General features: G+C 48.8%; 1 protein-coding gene and 1 long non-coding RNA gene across 10 annotated transcripts in view; one reads left to right on the forward strand and one right to left on the reverse strand.

Moving 5' to 3' along the window:
- PLEKHA7 (pleckstrin homology domain containing A7) overlaps positions 1-15,275 on the reverse strand; it is a 204,137-nt gene extending 188,862 nt beyond the window's left edge. For 3 of the 9 annotated variants that reach the window (XM_019746629.3, XM_019746620.3, XM_019746619.3), the window contains exons 1-4: positions 15,164-15,274; positions 14,506-15,076; positions 14,312-14,388; positions 14,166-14,223 (exon numbers count right to left, since the gene is read on the reverse strand). In XM_019746629.3, coding sequence (XP_019602188.3) covers positions 14,166-14,223; positions 14,312-14,388; positions 14,506-14,726 — 356 coding nt within the window. In that variant the 5' untranslated portion in view covers positions 14,727-15,076; positions 15,164-15,274. Of the gene's footprint in view, positions 1-14,165; positions 14,224-14,311; positions 14,389-14,505; positions 15,077-15,163 lie in introns of all 9 variants that reach the window. The other 6 variants (XM_019746623.3, XM_019746621.3, XM_074336073.2 and 3 more) reach the window with 5 other exon arrangements.
- The window catches only part of LOC141572241 (uncharacterized), an 89,145-nt gene continuing 84,492 nt past the window's right edge, over positions 14,284-18,936 (forward strand). Inside the window, exon 1 of the long non-coding RNA XR_012497532.2 lies at positions 14,284-14,557. This is a non-coding gene — a long non-coding RNA (uncharacterized LOC141572241). The remainder of the gene's footprint in view (positions 14,558-18,936) is intronic.

Consider the following 18,936-nt stretch of genomic DNA (forward strand, 5'->3'; position numbering starts at 1 on the left):
CCTTCACCAGAAGGTTGGTCATAAATGCATCCTTCGGATTGATTTATGACTAAAAGGGGGAACTGTAGATTTAAAAAAAGGGGGGATTTTATGGAAAGTGACCTCACAGGGTGATCTGATCATAAATTCCTAACTGGGCAGGTCATGGTGGGTAGTCACACCCCAGGCAAATAACTTCTTTACTAAAAGGCTTATCTTTGCCTTAAGCGAGCCCTGTCCACTGTTCTTGTGCATCTAGCTTAACACACCTTTGCAATGCCCCCTTTCAGACCCCTGCTTCTAATACCTGAAGTGTGAGAGCACATAATCTTAACTATCCTGTAATCCAATCCTGGTCCTGCTTTCTCCCACCTTCACGTAAACCTCCTTTTCGTTCCCTCCTTAATTCCAAATGCATAAAAGAAACTGTAAAACTTAGTCTCTGGGGCATTTGACATTTTGCTCCCTGGCATATGTCATCAGTTTTGGCTCAAATAAACCTAATAAAAATTTAAACAAAAAAAAAGGAGAAGACCTTAAGGTCCTCAGCAAGGACAAAGTCCCCTGGGCCACGGAATGCTTAACATAACTTAAAAGCTCAACCTCTTGGCTCTCTGCCTGTAGGTCTGGCCCCAACTACCAGGGCCTTTTCTCACATCACAGGAGCACCGGCGGGTGGCGGGCTTGTCAGGACCTACTGCCCTGGTGCTGTGCTTCTGAGCTAAGGACAGTTCTGCTCCCTCCCCATGTGGCCACTGCTCCCATCACCACTCTCCTCACGATACCCCTGCGGCACCTATGGGGACCGAAGGGACCAGCCACCTTCTCCTGCCTCCCTCTTTTCCACCAGGAATGGCCAGGGACAAAGACGTGTGCAATAACCCAGGGGCTGCAGGAACGCACTGGGGTGAGGTTTTCATGCTAACTCTCCTCAAAAGCCCCAAACTTGTCACTAGGAAGAAGAGTTTATTTTCAAAATAGTCTTTCCACCTTGGGTGGGACTGCCTCAGCCTGAGCTCAGGGTGTGATGGAGTCTGAGAAAGCCGCCCCAGGCACAGCCCAGACCACACCTCCCTCTGGACCCAGGGTGAAGTCCAGGGGGCTTCTCCATAATTGAATGTGTGTGTGTTGGGGACAGGGTCGTGACGATTCCTAGCAGACCAGACAGGGCTCTGTCCAGCAGCTGACTCGACAGAAGGCCTCACAGGGTTTGCTCCCAGGGAGTCTAGGCCAACGGTCCAGGCCATGCCCTCACCTCCCTCTCCATGGCCACTCCCCCTTAAGTGACTTGTGTAAAACTTGAGTGTTTCCCTGAAACAAAGCAGAGCCAGCCTCCACAGCACAGCCCACCACAGAGCAGGGCGGGCACAAGTCAAGCAGGAAAAAACAGGACTGTGAGGACCCCAATTAAGGACCGCTGGCGTGGATCCCTGCCACCTAACACCAGCACAGCGAGTTCCATAACCTCATCTTTCTCATCTGTAAAATGACGATCATGACAGGCCATAGCTCATAGGGTTGATACAAGCGTTAAATGAGCCCCTGCGTCTTAAACCCTCATAATGGTGCCCATGGCGAACACTACACAAACACTGTAAAATAAACAAATAAATATGGACTCTACAAAAGCAACTGGCTTTTCCGTATGACAGTTCCTCTGTCCCAACGCTCAGCTTACTGCACCCCCAAACCAAGCAAAATCCAACAGAGACCTTAAAGAACAACCAAAAAAATGAATCCTCAAACCTCTCCACTGACTCAAGCAGTCAGTTGGCACCAACCAGCTCCTCGCTGTCGAAAGACCCAGCAGCTCATCACACAGCACGGTCATTACGCCTTACGTCACTGGGCTTCTTGGACACACGGAGTGTGGGAAATAAAAAGAGTGTGCTTTGGATGCTAATTTAAATATCGATCTGTCTACAGAATAGGAAGCCAATTACTTTCCTCTCCTCCAAAGAATTAATATCCCCTCTGGGTTTTAGAAACCATCTGGTGCCAAACACACAAACCCATCTATGCGTTTCCAGGTGAGGAGGGCTGGGAAAAGCCGCAGCAGAGGCCGACTGAGCTCTCTCCAGCTCCCACCCACACATCAGGGCTAAAAAAACATAATTATTCAAAGCCTCAGTAAATGGATGTAATTTCAGGTGCCACCAATTCCATTTAGAAATGCATTAATGGGTACAGTGATTATAGATACTTAGCTCCACAGCATTCCTCTGTTTATTTCTTTAAATCCCCAGGTTGAAATGTGTTGAGAAAAAATAAAAAATCTTTCCAAACACTTTCAAGGGCAGGGTAGGGAACCATTTTCCCTCCCTGGAGCTCTGACCACTCACTCTGTGTCCCTCCTCACCCCTTCAGCTTACAAACCCCAATTTACTCCCAATTCCAATCAATTCTCTCCTCTTATATGTCTGCCAGTGTCGAGAGGGTCATGCCAAATGTCAAATCAACTAACCTACACCAATTTGGTTGAGCACCGACTCTGCGCATGACACAGTCCCCCAGGAGCTGGCGAGCTGCTCATGGCACCGAGTCACAATGCTGCCCCTGCCTCACCTCCCCCTGGACCAGCTCCGGAAGTACTGCAATGCCAGGCACCTCTGTGACTTACTCATCACACCACTGTCTGCCTGGACACATTTATTCTCCGACACAGGAAGAATTCCCGTTGCTCAGTTAATGGCAACCTGCTTACCGGCTCTGGCTATCAACGGCAATCACTCAGAACAACCACCCCTCGCCCCAGGTCCACCTCTGTCCTCAGGAGGCCCTCTGAGTGATCATGGGGTCCTGAGATGTGAAGATGCCAGCCCACCCCCCAGGCAGGCACAGACCTCATTCAGTGGAGGTGCCAGCCCTGCCCCCAGCAGGCACAGACCCCATTCAGTGGTCACCTACAAGACCAGCCCCACTACCTATCTGTGGGGCTGACAGCATCATCTGGGTAGAGGAGAGGGCAGAGCGTTCCCAGCCTCTATGGAGGAAACCAGATGCCACCAGGAAGCCTGGCTCTCCAGGATCTACCCTGGGTAACCAGAAGCACATTAGAGGCCGCTATACCTTACTGACACTGTCTCAAGGCCTTCACACAGCTCCATCCAATCAATTCTGACACATGGCCTCCTGTAAATGAAAGGGCTCACAATGCCTGAGCACCTACTATGTGCCAAGTAGCATGCCAGGAGCTTTAGACAGGCCATTACATTTAATTCTCAAATAGCACTAGGGAGGGAAGTAGCATTGTCATTACTGTACAGTTAGGGAAGCTGAAGCTCCAAGACGTTTTCACTTTCAGTGTCTATAGAATCACCCCCGACAAGTTCTGACTGAGCATTCTAGAACACTGCTTCTCCTTCAGGTCTACCCTCACTGCTCCCTCACCAACTGCTCTAATGCAGAAACCACGGTTTTTGCCTCTAAAAAAGCAGCCAGATGCCCTGCCAGGCAGTGCAAACTAACACCTGGGAACTCTCTCTGAGGGAGGGGGTGAGAAGTGGGGAGCAAATCACAACTTCCCATTTGGAAAATGCACCCATCATAAGTATGAGAAACCTATGCATTTTCTCTCTGGTTGCACACAGCCCCACAGGGTTTCAAAGATGAGGAATCATTTCTTTGATATTTAGCACCGATCATTTAGTGCCCAGCTTCCTTTAAAGTTAAGTCTCAAAAGGAAAACACAGTTCTCCGTCCCGCCAGCCTGACTTCAGATTTCCCCAAAGAAAACACACAACAGCGCCTCTGCTGCCTGTGCCACATTTCACCATAGGAAGGGGCTTCCTTCTAGGAGCAGTGATGATAATAGTTCATTTTTATACAGCATGCATGATTTGGCAGGCACAGTTCTAAGTCACTGTCCCTGTTCTACAGATAAAGAAACATCTTAAGACACAGAGAGGTTTCAGTGACCTGCCCAAGCTAGCAGCAGAGCCAAGATTTCAATCTGGACACTTGGACTCCAGAATTCATGTTTTGTAAGCCCCATGAGGCACCACCCCTCAGACACAGGAGTTGGGGGAACCCGTAGGACAACATTCCCGATTACACCCCTCTCCTGACGCCCAGCTCCTAGTGAAGGATGCTAGCCAAGACCAGTCCCTACTCCTCACGGCAGCACCACCCTCTTCCAGGCTCGGACGGGCACACACATACCCTCGCCCCCAGCTCCTTCACATTCCCTCCACTGGCCTCTCCCGCCTCGGGCTGCGCACTCCTCTGCTCCACAGCTGCCTGGCTCTTCTCACACTCACCCTCTGACGTTCCCTAGGGTCCCAATCTCATGCCCCCAGCCCCAGTCATCAATACTGAAACTGTCCAGGGTCCCTGTCTTCTGCTGGACTGGGCACTGCCAGAGGGCAGAGATGGTGACCTCTATTTCTCTCCATAGGACCCAGTGTGGAGCCTGGCATACAGTAGATGCTTCATCAGATCTGGTGACTAAATGGATGAATCCTGGAGCAAAAGCCTCTGATTAAATTGCTCCCCCAATAAGGGTTTACCACTCCTTAAAGTGGTCCACTGATGCCATCTGTGGACACGCACAGACAACTGAGTTTGCAAATAGAGAGGATGAGATGCTTGCACAGGTTACTGTACTAACCTAAAACATTGCTCTGGCTCCACTGCTCCCAGGAAGGAGAGGGTCACCTCTCCCATTTTACCCAGGGGGAGAGAACACAGCAGGCGGGAAGGCAGTGCAGCCAGGGACCGGGTGCGTGGCTGAAATGGGCCCTCTGCCCCCTCCTTCCAGGAGCACACTGCCTACCCTCCCTGCACTGCAGTGTTTCAGGGAAGCACAAAAACTCGCCAGCAGCCCCTGGAAGAGACGGCATGCTAACTCCAAGCTGTCAGACCACGAGAGGGTGAGGGCTCTGCCTTGGCAGGAAAAGCCCTTGAAAATCTTGAGAACACTGGCCGTGACGTTGGAAGCGCTCTTTTGGCAGAACCTGAAAGAGACAGCCTGGCTCTAAGCAGGCTTAAGAGGCTCATCAGCCCCTAAGCTGTGGTCAGCTGACATCTGGGGGGAGTTTGAAGGATCCACTCCCCCAGAGCACCAGGGACTAACCCACTGCCTCACCTGGGGACCATCCACCCATCACTGGTCTACCCTGTGGGAGACTTCCTGAGGGAGGTCCAGGGGGTCTCTGTCTCAAGGTCACCAGGAAAGATTGAAAGGAGCAGGTGTGGGGACCAGACCCTATAGGAGGATTCAGGACAGAGGGGGTGGCAATGGGAGCAAGAGGACACCTTGAACCACATCACAGAAACAGCACACACATTTGGAGCCTAGGAGACTCAGGTTCCGGTCCCATCCCCCACTGATGCTCTCTCTGGCCTTGGGAAGATCTTTTAACCCCCCTCCCACTCCATCCAGGCCTCAACTGCTTGATCGGCAAAATGAGAAGAATAAAAATATCGGCTTCTAAAAGTAATATATGTGTTTGCAACTCATATGGAGCAGCGTGAAGATTATCACTGCTGACATCTGTGGTCCGGGCAGCACCAGACAATAAGTCTGTCCTTCAGTCGTCAGAGCCGACAACCAGGTGGCTGCCCGGATTAAGGAGCGGACATCTGTGCAGCCGTCTAAACGCCCAGGAAAGAGGCAAACCAGGAGCCGTTTTCATATGTCATTACCCAGGGCTCTTGGTCCCCAGGTCCTTGCAGCACAGACGAGGTACCTGTGACCTTGGGACAGCATGCCCTTCATGGACAAGGTTAAATTGTGTTGTTTTTCAATTAACTTTTTACTTGGAAATCATTTCAAACTTACAGAGAAATTGCAAGAATAGCACAAAGAACCTCCAGATGCCCCTCACCCAGACTCACCCGTTGGTAACGTTGGTAACGTTTTTCCCCATCTGCTCTGTTGTCCATTCCCCGTATATGCGCACATACACTGAGTTTTTCTCCTCAGCCACTTAAGAGCAAATACCTCAAGGACATCCTTTAAATAACTATAATGGTTATGCAGTTTTTATGGGTCCAAACCAATTTCTGAGTAGTCCTACAGTTTGCATGCTCCCGACCCAGACAAGCCCAGTTCAAGGTCACCAGACTTCTCCAGCTGAATGGGATTAGGATTCAGAATCCACGTCTCCACCCCCATCTCAGAGCTGTGTGGATGTACGGAAGAGGAGCTCACATTGGGTGAGCCAGGCACTTGCTAAAAACTTTCCATCCATTAATTCATTTAATTCTCACATTTATCCCCATTTTACTGGGGTAGGAAGTGAGGCTTAAAAGGAGTAGGTAACGTACCAAGGTCAGGGAGCTATAAGTAGTGGAATCTAGGAATCCAGAGTCCTTACCACTGCCTCCTCACACATGCTACCACCTCATACACAACCCTTGTGCGTTTTTCTGCACGATGGAGTTGCCTGGCTATGCTTTGGGCTTCCAGAAAGACCCACCCTGCTGCCAGGCCAGCTTCCAGGTGACTGTGAGTAGGCTGGATGCAAGAGAGAGAAGGGGGCCTCCACAGCTCTGTCCAGGCACACGACAAACCGGGTTCACAACCGCTGCTGATGTTGTTTTCGTCAAGGCCTACACGCCCTCATTTGGAGAAGCAGGGCTCAGAGAGGCTAGAAGGCCGATGAGCAGTCTCCCCACACTTCCCTGTCACTTAAGCCTGAACAGGGGAATTGGCGCCCCTGGGGACACATGTTTCTGTTTAGGAAAACAGAAGCCATACAACACACACGATGCTTTCTGCAAAAGTACTGATTTCAATGGAAGGCATGGGAGGGGATTTTATAATAAGTTATACTGAGAGTAAAGTCTACATGGATTTTTGGACAGAACCAACATTTGGAGGACGTTTTCTACCATCCAGTCTCCCAGGTGAGTTGGCTCTCACCCTCTTCTGTCATGAGGGCTAAGTCTGAGAAGTTCTGGTCTGAGCCAACATGCCCACCCTCTCCTCTGAACCCTGAAAAAGCTGAACTAATGCAGCATGTGGCTCTAGGAAGTCACTTTATCACGCTGAGCCCACATTTCTACACTAAAAAATGCAATAATTGTGAGCCTCCCACCAGATCATGTTCATGAAGCACTTCGTAAACAAAACATTAACCCCAAACACTTCTCATTTCAGAAAATTGAAACGTAAATGTTTTGACAGCCATTTAAAACCAGTAGGCACATAAAACCATATTCCTCCATGTTTTTCCCTCTGCCAGTATTTACTTACGACATCATGACAGTTTACTGAGATGCTGCTGTCTTAAGGCTGAACAACAAAATTCAAACCCAGGCTCTCTTCTGAAGAGGCAGGAAACCGGAGCAGGCACCTCATTCAATCACCAAAAGGTTCATATCATGAAGTGCTTTCTTAAGTAAGCTCCTTTTTCCAAAGTCTTCAATTTAGAAGCCCGAAATTTACTCCCAGAAACATTGAGAGAATGGAAAGAGGCATCAGTGCACAAGAAACCTCCACCCGCCCTCTTCAAACAAACAGCACTGCAAATTGGGGAAAACACCTCTCCCCACTACCCAACCCCCGTCCTTTCTCTGATAAAAAAAAAAAAGCCTTGAGAAGCAACTTGCAAGTTTCTTAAAGAGGATTTTCCATATCTTTCCTGGGATGGTTTTGAGACCGCAGTACAAATCATGGCTCTGAATCCCTCCGTCAGCTTTCTGCACAACGCCGCTCTTGTTCCTTTTGCACAGAACCTAACATTTTGATCCATGAGCCAGCTTTCACCCTTGATAAAACAACCAGGAAACGAAACGTGAAGTGTGGGATTATGCCAAAACTTGTGAAGCTGGGAGAACCTTTTCTTAACTTGCAACGAGAGATCTCGGAAATTCCCTTCTAAATAGATGTAAGTTGCTAGTTTCCCAGGAATTCTTTGTGGAACTGTTGCTCTCTGCTTTGAAATACAGTTTCTGCGACTGCTGTTCCAGAATGATGACAATGAGAAAGAGACAAATAAATGAACCAACAGGTTGGCACTCTACAAGACAGATTTCACTAACATGAAGTTCAACATTTGTCTGGGGAGGAAAACGTGGCAGCCAGGACAGACTTCTTCTTGGGATGGCCTGGAAGACCGTCCCTTGGCTGACAGCATAATTAACCTGAAGGAGGCTGCTGGCTGCGTCATCCAGTATTCAAAGGCTTGCCCGAAGGGCCTTCTACACTTGGTGCCTTCGGCCAACTGGGGTCCCCACCTGGACATTCTATCACCTCTGGTTCAGCCTTCACTCCCCATTTCTCCTCACCCCCTTTAATGTCAGACCGAAAAATGGGTTTGCTGAATAGAAAAACATCCCCTAAATATGTAGCATTATCTCTAGAAGGGTAACCATTTTGGAGGCTGGAAGCCTTGGCTCACGCTGGTCCCTTCTCCCTGCCTCCCTGGGACAGGTTCTTAACCAGCCACTCCCGGCCTCCTAGAGCCCCAAGCCCCACCCAGCCTCCCTCCTCCTCACTCCTGTCCAGGGGGCCTGAGCACCAGCATTCTTCCCCTGTGTGGTGTCTTGGGAATGGAGCGCGGTGGTAGGCTTCATTCAGCCTATGAGGTCAATGTCCTGATATCTGCATTTAAAACTTTCTGTTCCACAATATAAAGATGAACCATAAGATTTATTCTAATATGTGTGTGTGTATGTGTGTGTGTGTGTGTGTGTGTGTGTGTGTATTTTTAACTCAGAATGACATTAAATGGTAAATAAAAGCACCACGACAAGTAGAGGGAAAGACTACAGAAGAAAGAAAAAAGCCTTAAATACCTTTAATGACTCTTTTCTCTGGCTTTTTGAACAAATGATCCTGCACTCTCCTTTTGCTCTGGGCCTTGCAAATGATGAAGCCAGTCCTGCCCCTAGGACCTGCTGAGGGCCAAAGGGGTGAGGGAGGAGGGAGAGGCAGCCTTCCTCCAACTCCCGGAAATGCCTTTCCCAAGAGCCTCACTGCCCTCATTTGGGAATGGGCACCCACACAGGATGGCGCTGCAAGGCTCCAAAACTAACAAGGAGACACATACAGCTAGAAGAGACCTTGTGCAATCAGCTGTTTCCCACCAGGACCCTGGAGCCAAGTCACAGAGGACCAAGAAACCTCGCAACCAGGGAGGGAGGATGGCCCAGTCCAATGGCCAACAGAGGTCCCAGTGCCCAGATGCAGAGCATGAGACTATCAGGTAAAGAAGCCAGAGGCCGGGTTCCTGCCTTGTGTGCTTTTTGTTGACAGCAAGTGACTACATCCAAGAAGCCTGGGCTCCAGGCACCAGCCTCAACACGCACGGTTCCTGGCTGCTTTGCTTCTTTCACCTTGCCTGGTCTCCCCCACACTCTGATCTCCTCCCCAACAAAAAAGTTTTGTGAAAAAAAGTTCAAGACCTTAAATACCTACTGAACTCACTGGGTCCTTTAAACACTGCTGTTTCACTAAATACCAAGTGCGTAATCAATGCCTAGTGCTGGAATGAGCGCCAGTCTCAGAGGTGGGAGACAGGGAGCAACCCTGGCACAGGCAGCGTAGCCAAGACCCTTCCTCTCTGCCATTCATCCTCCTTACGGACTCAGGGCTATTCAAAACCTGCTGTAGGGAGAACCCAATGCATGGGGTTCCACAAAACTGCTGAAGACCAGCCCAGTGTAACACTCTAGCGCCCAAAGCCTCTTCTAGAACTTCTCCCTCGTGGGTCTGGCTGTCCATCAAACTGTTTTTACCAAGTAATAATTAACGTCCTTGTTTCTGACTAATCAGACAAGCACCACCACCCATCAGCATAAGAGATCATGGACAGCTGCCCTTCCAAGGCGCCTTGGTCCCAACAAAAGCGAAGAAGGCTTGGCCCCCTGAGCCTTGGGCGGCCTGAGCAGAAGCAGCGACACATGGCATAGGGCTCCTGTGGACTGCGGTGGGAGCCACCACTCCTACGACGGTTACCATATCAGAGACTGAAGACCCACCTTCTAGCTCCAGCTCTAACGCTCCGGCCGAATCACTGAACCTTCATGGACCCGAGCTGCCTCACCTATAGAACAGGATTAACCCCTGCTCTCTGCTTCTAGGGGCTGTTACAAGGATCAAAGAAGAAAAGGTACCAGAAAAAGCCAACTGCTTTTGCTGTCGGAATGCCCAGAATTATTATGGGTTTCCACATTGGTAAAATGAGACTAGTAATAGTTCCTATGTCATCAAGTGGTTGTGAGAATTAAATCAGGTACTAATTGTAAGACAGTTCCTGGTTTAACCAATGTTACCCTAATAAATCTAAGTAACTAAAAACATAAAGATAATAGAAGACCTATCATCTACAAGATTCAAAAAGAAACAGTTCCTGGCATTTTTCAAGGACTTGAAAAGATGAGGCTATTACATAATTGCTACCACTAGTATTGCTGCTGCTGTTACCGACACTGTTATCACGAGCACTAGGGAATCTTGCTTCCTGGCTAAGAGACTCCCAGACAAGTAGAGAACTCGTAGAGTACAGGAAGTCTTCTTAAAGAGGATGTCATCTGAAACTAATAGGGGGATATCAGCATCACCTAGTCTGGAATTGGGAGAACTGGGAATAGATTCCTCAAATATTTTGTGCCTAGTTAATCCACAATTGAACCCAAAATGCAGAAACCAAAACTAAAATCCACCTGCCTTAGCTTAATGTTTTCCGCTTCAAGACATGGGCTCTACAGAGTATTCAAGCATCTGCTAAATATCAGGAGCAACTGATACATCCTGAAAACCTCACACAACTTTCCAGTCCAAGGATCCTCTGGGGAAAATAAAATCAGCTTTGCCGATGCTTTGTCCCTCTAACTGAGCCATATTAGAGAACCCCCCCACCCCCTACCCCCCCCACACACACAAATGCCACAAAATTCAGAAATGCTCCTGGCAAATCCGAGAAAGCAGACTGACGCAAAACATTTTTTATGCGAGGAAAAGGAGAATAATAATTCCCAAACCCTTAAGTCTCTCAAGAACTTGTCACAGAAGGAGGTAGAAAATACAATCAGCTGCCAGAGGGTCCCAGCTGCCCCACATGGCTTGCCTTCGATGGCAGGGGTACTGTCACACACTGCTTTCCCCTTGGCCTGGGAGGACTCAGCCCAGGTCCAGGGGGTAGGAAACTGGGGCCCACTGAAGAGTAACCACAAGGGACTTCCATAGAAGATTCAGCAAAAGAGATGAAGGGCAGGAGGCTGTAACAATGGCCCAGGATCCTTACCCTCAAGATTTTGCCTAGAACTTCAGGGAAAGGACAGAAACCATCAAACAGGCACACTCACCTCTCCCCTCACCACACCTATTGGCCTCCTTGCATCAGCTCTGACACCTGCAGTCCTTCCTCCCATCAATGAAGTGCCCTGTTCCCATCTGACACCAGTGCGACTATGCCTCGGGTCTCTTCCCTCACCTCTCAGAAACGGCTCCAGCAATGGTCCCGTCTCTTTCCTGCCTCCCCTGTTTCTCCCTCTCTACTGGATCATTCCCATCGGAACAAACCACACTCTGTAATCTCCCATATCTCTCCCTCAAACCCACATCCTTTCCAGTTCTCAGCTAATTTCTCGACTCCATATTAAAACTTCCTGAAAGATTCACCCAAACTTACTGTCTCCATTTCCTCACTCCGTATTTTCTCTTAGTCCACCTACTTACACCTACTCCAGCCGGGTTTTGTCCTTTAGGCTTCTGGACCCCTTCACTCTCCCAGGGTTTCTTAGTCCTTCTCAGTCTCCTTTGCTGGATCTGCTTTTCCCAACCTCTAAATGCTGCTCTGCCCAAGGCTTAGGGCATCTATTCTTTCCTGTCTACACTCTCCTCCTAGGTAATTTCATCTAATCCTGTGGCCTTGAATGACACCTCTAACAATAACCAACTGTATCTCTTCAGTCCTCTCCCATAACTTCAGATGCACACATCTGACTGGTTGATATACTCACATCTCAAATGTAACATGGCAAAACAATATCTCACGCTCTCTCCCACCCCAAACGTGCTCCTCCCCCAGCCTCCTTCCCATTTCAATGATGCGGGCACCATCCACTCAGTTGCTCAAGCTTCTAGGAGTCGTCTTTGTCTCTTCTCTTTCTCCCACAGACTGCATCCAAATCATCAAGCCTGAATCGGACCACTCCTCGCCATCTCCAGGGCTGCCACTCCCAATCATGCCATCACTGACCCCTCCCTGCCTGGACCACAACAGCCCCTCACTGCCATCCTGCCAGCTACAGGTCCTCACCACAGCCCACTCTACAGCAGATAGAGTGATCTTCCTAAAAAAGCAAATCAAATTGTTGCTCCTCCACTTAAAACTCTCTAGTGACTTCTCACTGGACTTAGAACTAATTTTAAAAACTCCTAACCTTGGTTCACAAAGTCTCACACTGTCTAGCTCTCGCAAACCTGTGACCGCTTCTCATGCCACTTTCTCCCTTGTTCACCACATTCCAGCCACATGGGCCTTTCTGCTCCTTGAACTTGAAGCTCTTTCTTGCCTTAAAGCCTTTGCACTGGCTGTTCCCTCTTCCAGAAAAGCTTTGCTACCTCCTCAACACAAGGATGGATCTGTTTTGTCATTCACATTTTACCTTAAATGTCACCTACTCAGAAACACCCCCACTGACTTCCCAATCCAACTAAGCCACCCAGTCACTTGATATCACATCACGCTATTTCAATTTTCTGCACAGTACTTACCACTTACTGTCTGATATTAGTCTTGTTTATTACTTATTTTCTGCTCCCTCCCCTCTCCCAGTAGATTGGACCATCTATGAGCATGAGGACCTTATCTGCCTCTCTCACTTCTGTAGGTCCAGTACCTAGAATAATGCATGGCACACACAGAAATCTAGTAAATATCGATGGATGCAGTTATAAGCCAGAGAGGCCCACTGATGGAAAGCTTTTGATGGTCCCAGCCAGCTCCCCAACTTCACACACACACACACACACACACACACACACACCATGGCAGGACAGTAAGACCACAGCCACAGTCCTATAAATCTCATCCATTAGAATTTCAACCTTCCTGCCAGAGCCAAACGCGGGAGGGAGACTCCAGGATTTCATAGGACCATCTGAGTTTCCAATGTGCTGTTCCACTGCCAGCTGGCAGTGTTTTCAACTCAGTGAAGAAAGAATTTATGACTCAGCCCCCAAACCTACACTTAGTCATAGTCAGACCACCGTCCAGACCTTTAGCTCGTTTATTCTGTGAACAAACATTTCCCGAGTGCCTTCTCTGTGCCAGGCACTGGGGCAAAGGATGAAAAGCAGTTCTGACCTCATGGAGCTCACTGGCTGAGCAGGCAGAGGGAGGAACGCTGTTAACACAAGTATACGCCCGGAGTGGGGAAGTCAAGACTATACTAGGGTTAGAGTCTGAACGGCGCCCTTATTTCATTTCTATAGACCCAGGTCTGGCGTGACCTGGCTAGTTCATTTCTACAGACTCGGGTCTGGGAATAAGTTGGCTTGTGGGACAAGGCTCCCGGGCTTTTGCAGAAAAACTACCACTTAACTAAGCGGAGGCAGGAATGATTGTCCCCGCTCAGCACCAGTTAAAGAGCCGCCGAAGAGTTCCAGGAATATTATTGGCTGATAGGTTCCCCTCCCCACCCCCACCTCTCCCCGTCAGGCCCGCGCGGTGGAGGGACAGAGTGGGGTGCGTTTCCGACTCTCCACTACCATCCCAGAGAATACAGCCGAAAGGAAAGACCTCCCCAAACGAGAGTCCCATCGTTTCCTTCTCCCCTGCCCACCCTCCTCACCTCCAGTTCTCAGACCGCGGACGGAACTCCTAATCTACTCTCCTCCCGCCCCCCCTCCGCCCATCCTGGCCTGGGCACCCGCGCGGCCCAGCGCAATCGGAGACCCCAGAAAGGAGGCGTGTCCCGCCCCTCACACCAACGCCCGCAGCCAGGCAAACTGCCGGGTCCGGGGCGCAATGTGCAGCCCCAGCCCCCGCCGCGGGCCGGGTCCCGGACCCCCGCCCTGGTTCCCCCACGGAGATGCGGACCCCACCCCACCTCCTGTCTGCAGCCCGCCACACAACTCGGTGCATAAAACCTCACACATCTACGGCCGCGTCGCTGTGCGCGCCAACTCTTCCCCGCGACCCGCGCGGGAAGAGGGGACGCGCGCGCGGCGGGAACCGGGTGGGACCCCGAGGCACAGGTGTGAGTGCGGCGGCGCCTCGGTCACTCACTTGATGAAGTAGCTGGCGCCCTCCTCCGTGAAGCCTTCCTCCCAGCCGCGGGGCAGGTCTGCGGAAACGCGAGAAAAGTCGGGTGAAACTTGGGCGGTCCAGGCGCGCGCCCCCCAGGTGCTCCACCCCACCGGCCTGGAGCCCACCTGAGCGAATCATGTGGCCGGAGTTGACCGGCTCCCCGGTGCGTGGGTGCAGCCAGGTCGTGCAGCGGAGTTGGTCACTGCGGAGAAAGAGGTGCACCTGTTAGCGCCACCGCCTCCCGGGGGGCGCCCTCCGGGCCCCGCACCCCTGCCCGGCACCACCCCCTCCCCAGCGGCCCCGCTTTCCTGCGCCGCACTTGATGAAGAAGACGCGGCCGTCCCGGCACACGCCGTAGGACCAGTGCTCAGGTAAAGTGTCCCGCCCGATCGGCGCCGCCGCCATGTTCGCCGAGCTCGGAGCCGCCGCGGGCGCCGCGGGGCGGGGGAGAGGGGGTGGAGGCGGGGGAGGGGGCGGTGCGGGCGGCGGGCCTGCGGGTTCGGCCTGCGTGGGCCCAGGCGGCACCCAAGGGCGCTCCATCGCTGTGCGGGCTTCTCGGAGCGCGGGCGTGCGGAGTCCCAGCACCACCGCGGAAGTTCGCCGCCGCACCCGCCGGCCGGAGCGCGGTGGCCACGGCCTTTGTCCCCGCGCCTTCCCCGCCCCCAACCCGCCGCGCGCCCCTTTGCCCCTGAGGCGGGAGACCCGGGCGGGGCTGGGGACCCGCTGTCCAGGCGTCTGGGGCAAACTCCGAAAACAGGGTGCACTCCGAATGGTCCAGTAAACCCCACCCGATCCCTACGACAGAACTTATCTCTCCGGAACTGTACTTCTTTCTGAACCATATGAACTTAAACAGGTCAATTCCATATTCCGAGCCTTGGTTTCTTCCTCTGTAAAATAAAGTTAATAATAAATACTACACAGGATTGTTGTGTAGATTAAATGAAGTGACAATGGTGTGAAATGCTTAACTGGACCTGGCACGTAGTAGGTGCTCTATTCATGCCAAGTCAAGCGTGATTTCATTTTCCCCAGGTTTGCAGCTGGCACGTGAAGTAGAAGGGTGCAAATCCTGCCACACAACACACACACACACACACACACACACACACACACACACACACACACACGGCCCTGAAGTTGCAGGGATCACAGGCTTCTGCCTTCAATTCCTGTCAAGTGAGAGAAAGAGGTACTGAGAGCCAGACAGAATTTCTTCCATCTGGAAGAGCAGAGCCACCAGGTGTGGCCTCTCCTGGGGGCCCTGGAAAGTTACATGGCTGAAGCGTTCTCACATTCAGGTCTCTGCTCTAATCTCAGCTCCTGAGCCCTCTGTCTAAAGGAAACCATTCCCCTTTTCCTTCACTGTCTATTCTATTACTCGTGTACACTTAATTGACATTCTTTTTTTTTTTTTTTTTAAGATTTTATTGGGGACGAGGGTGCAGTACTGTATTGGGGAACAGTGTGTATTTCCAGGACTTTTTCCAAGTCAAGTTGTCCTTTCAATCTTAGTTGTGGAGGGCGTAGCTCAGCTCCAGGTCCAGTTGCCTTTGTTAGTTTCAGGGGCGCGGAGCCCACCATGCCTTGCCGGAGTCGAGGAGCTTGAGGGAGTCCAACCACAACCCTGTGGTTGAGTGGTTGAGAGCCCACTGGCCCATGTGGGAATCCAATGAGCAGCCTTCAATTTTAGGAACAGGGAGCTCCAACTGCCTGAGCCACAGGGCCGGCCCCCTTAATTGACATTCTTATCTGTGTTTGTTTATTGCCTTCCTTGTTGTATATTAGCCCTCTGCCCCCACTAAAATATCAGCTGGATGAGAGAATGTCCCATACACTGCCATATCCCCAGCTCCTGGAACAGTGCCTGACTCATGTATGCAATCAATAAATGCTGAATAAGTATATGAAACACACTCCATACTGACACCCCTGCACGATAAGCAGAGACAGAGAGGAAGCTGGACTCTGGGAGATGTGAGGCCTAGCCTTTGAGGAACATAGGCTGCAGTTTGGTGGGATGAGGCTCACGTGAAAGTGAGATGTAGGTAATGTGGGCACTAGTTAATCAGAAACGTACCCAGACAAGTGGAATTCTGCTAGACCCTGAAGGACTGCTTAGGTTTGACTGGGAAGAGAGCACTCCAGATGGGGAGGGTAGGAGAGCAAACAGGATTGTGGGCCGGCTGTGGGATGCTGAGGAGACTATACAGGCACCCTTTCTTGGAAACAGACGGTGGTATTGGGGAAGGAGGCTGATATGAGTTAGAGGGAATTGGTGTGATTGTGGAAGAGAACCCAAAGTACTGAGAGGGCATCCTTCCTTTGAGGAGGTTCTTGAGCAAATGACAATGGGAAAGTAGTGTTTTTGTTGTTAAACATTGATTTAAAATAATACAGTAAGTGGGCAAAGGTCATAAACACAGTTCACATAAAAGTAACACAAGTTGCTTTTAAACAAATGAAAAGACATTCAGCCACTTCATAATAGGACAAAGGCAGATTAAAATTAAGGTCAGATACTATTTTTTAGATATCAAATTGGCCAAAAAAAAAAAAAAGCACATTGTAAAGAAAGACATTCTTGTTCATTGTTGGTGGGACTATAAAATGGTTGTCTCCTTGAAGACAATTTGGTAATAGCTGTTAGAATTTAAATACATATACCTTTTGACTATGTATATGTATTTAAATTTGAGCAATTCCACTACTAGAAATTTATCCTACATTAGTGCCCATGCAGGGACACAAAGGCCTGTGTACTAGAATATTCACTACAGCATTGTCAATAGTTACAAGAGACTAGAAACAACCTAAATGTTTATCAAAAAAGAACAAGTTTCTAGGGTGGTGGGTATTAATTAGACTTATTGTGGTGACATTTCACAATATATACAAATATCGAATCATTATGTTATATACCTGAAACTAATATAATGTTATATGTCAATTATACCTCAATTTTTTTAAAAGGAACAGGTTAAATTATGTCATACTACAATGGGATGCTATGCAGCTATTAAAAAGAATGAGATAGATCTCTATGTACTCCTATGGAATGGTCTCTAAGATATTAAGTGAAAGATGCAGAACTGTGTATATGGTATGCTACAATATTAATATATAGGGAGCATCATGGTTGAATAAGATATGCCTTGTTTGTGTTCCCCCCCCCCAACAACAATGATTTGGCATCCATCCATGGACAAAAAGTGTTTTGTAGGGGTGTGGGATCCAGCACCATATGCAAAGAAACCCAGGAGGAGTTTTACCCACACATGCATCAGGCGATTGGCATACAGACCTCGGTCCTTCTGTAAACACTGCAGTGGCCCAAGAACTGACTTTAGTCCATCTTGGCTGCAGTGGAGGAGCCCCTGGAAAACATTGTCTTAGATAATTGCACACAGATGAGGGAGTCTCTGTGGAAGTCCAGGTTTCCAGCAGAGAAGTTCTAGCACATCACTGGAGAAAAAAATACAAGTTTGAACACATTGAAGGTGGCAGTTAGTAAAGACTAGAGGAGGTGACTGCTCTTTCAAATGCAAAGACAGCAACACTAAACTTCAAGGAACATGAAAAAGTAACAAAACATGACACCATCAAAGGATTACACTAATCTTGTAGTAATCAATTCCAAAGAGATGGAGATATGCGAGTTACCTGACAAATAATTCAATATAGCTGTTTAAGGAAACTCAATGAGCTACAAGAAAATACAGAAAGACAATTCATTGAAATCAGAAAAACAATACATGAACAAAATTAGAAGTTTAACAAAGAGAGGGAAATCATAAAGAAAGGAACAAACATTCTGGAGCTGAAGACTACAATGAATGAAATGTAAAATGCAATAGACAGCATCAACAGCAGAATGGATCAAGCAGAAGAAAGAATCTGTGAGGTAGAAGATAGGAACTTTGAAATTACCCCGTCAGAGGAGAACAAAGAAAAAAGAATGAAAAAGAGTGAAGAAACCTTCCACAATCTATGGGATACCACCAAAAGAAATAATTTGTGAATTATTGGAGCTCCAAAGGGAGAAAGGGGTTAGAAAGCTTATTTAAAGAAATGATGGCTGAGAACTTCCCAAATCTGGGGAGAGATGTGGGTATCCAAGATCATGAAGCTCATATGTCACTTAAACTCAAAGAGATCCTCTACAAGACACATTATAATAAAACTGTCAAAAATCAAAGACAAAGAGGGAATTTTAAAAGCAGGAAGACAAAAGAAGCTGGTAACTTACTAGGAACTTGTAAGGCAATCAGCATATTTCTCAGCAGAAACCTTACAAGCGAGGAAAAAGTGGGATGGTAAAAGTTCTTAAAGGAAAAAACTGCCAGTCAAGAGTGCTCTATCTGGCAAAATTATCCTTCAGAAATAAAGACAAGATAAAGAATTTCCCAGAAAAAACAAAAGCTAAGGGAGTTCATCACCACTAGATCTGCCTTACAAGAAATGCTGAAAGGAGTTCTTCAAGCTGAACTGAAAGGTTGCTAATTAGTAACAGGAAAACATATGAAAATATACAACATGCTAGTAAAGGTAGGTACATATACAAATTCAGAATACTCTAATACTATAATGTGGTATGTTAACCACTTAACTCTAGTATAAAGGATAAAAGACAAGAATATTAAAAAGAATTAACTACAATAATTTGTTAATGAATATACAGTATAAAAAGAGGTCATCTGTGACATCCAAAACAAAAAAGGAGGGGATAAAAGGGTGGAGTTTTTATATG

Source organism: Rhinolophus sinicus, chromosome 14 (assembly GCF_057876585.1).
Source record: "Rhinolophus sinicus isolate RSI-liver-muscle chromosome 14, RSI-T2T, whole genome shotgun sequence".
Lineage (NCBI taxonomy): Eukaryota > Metazoa > Chordata > Mammalia > Chiroptera > Rhinolophidae > Rhinolophus > Rhinolophus sinicus.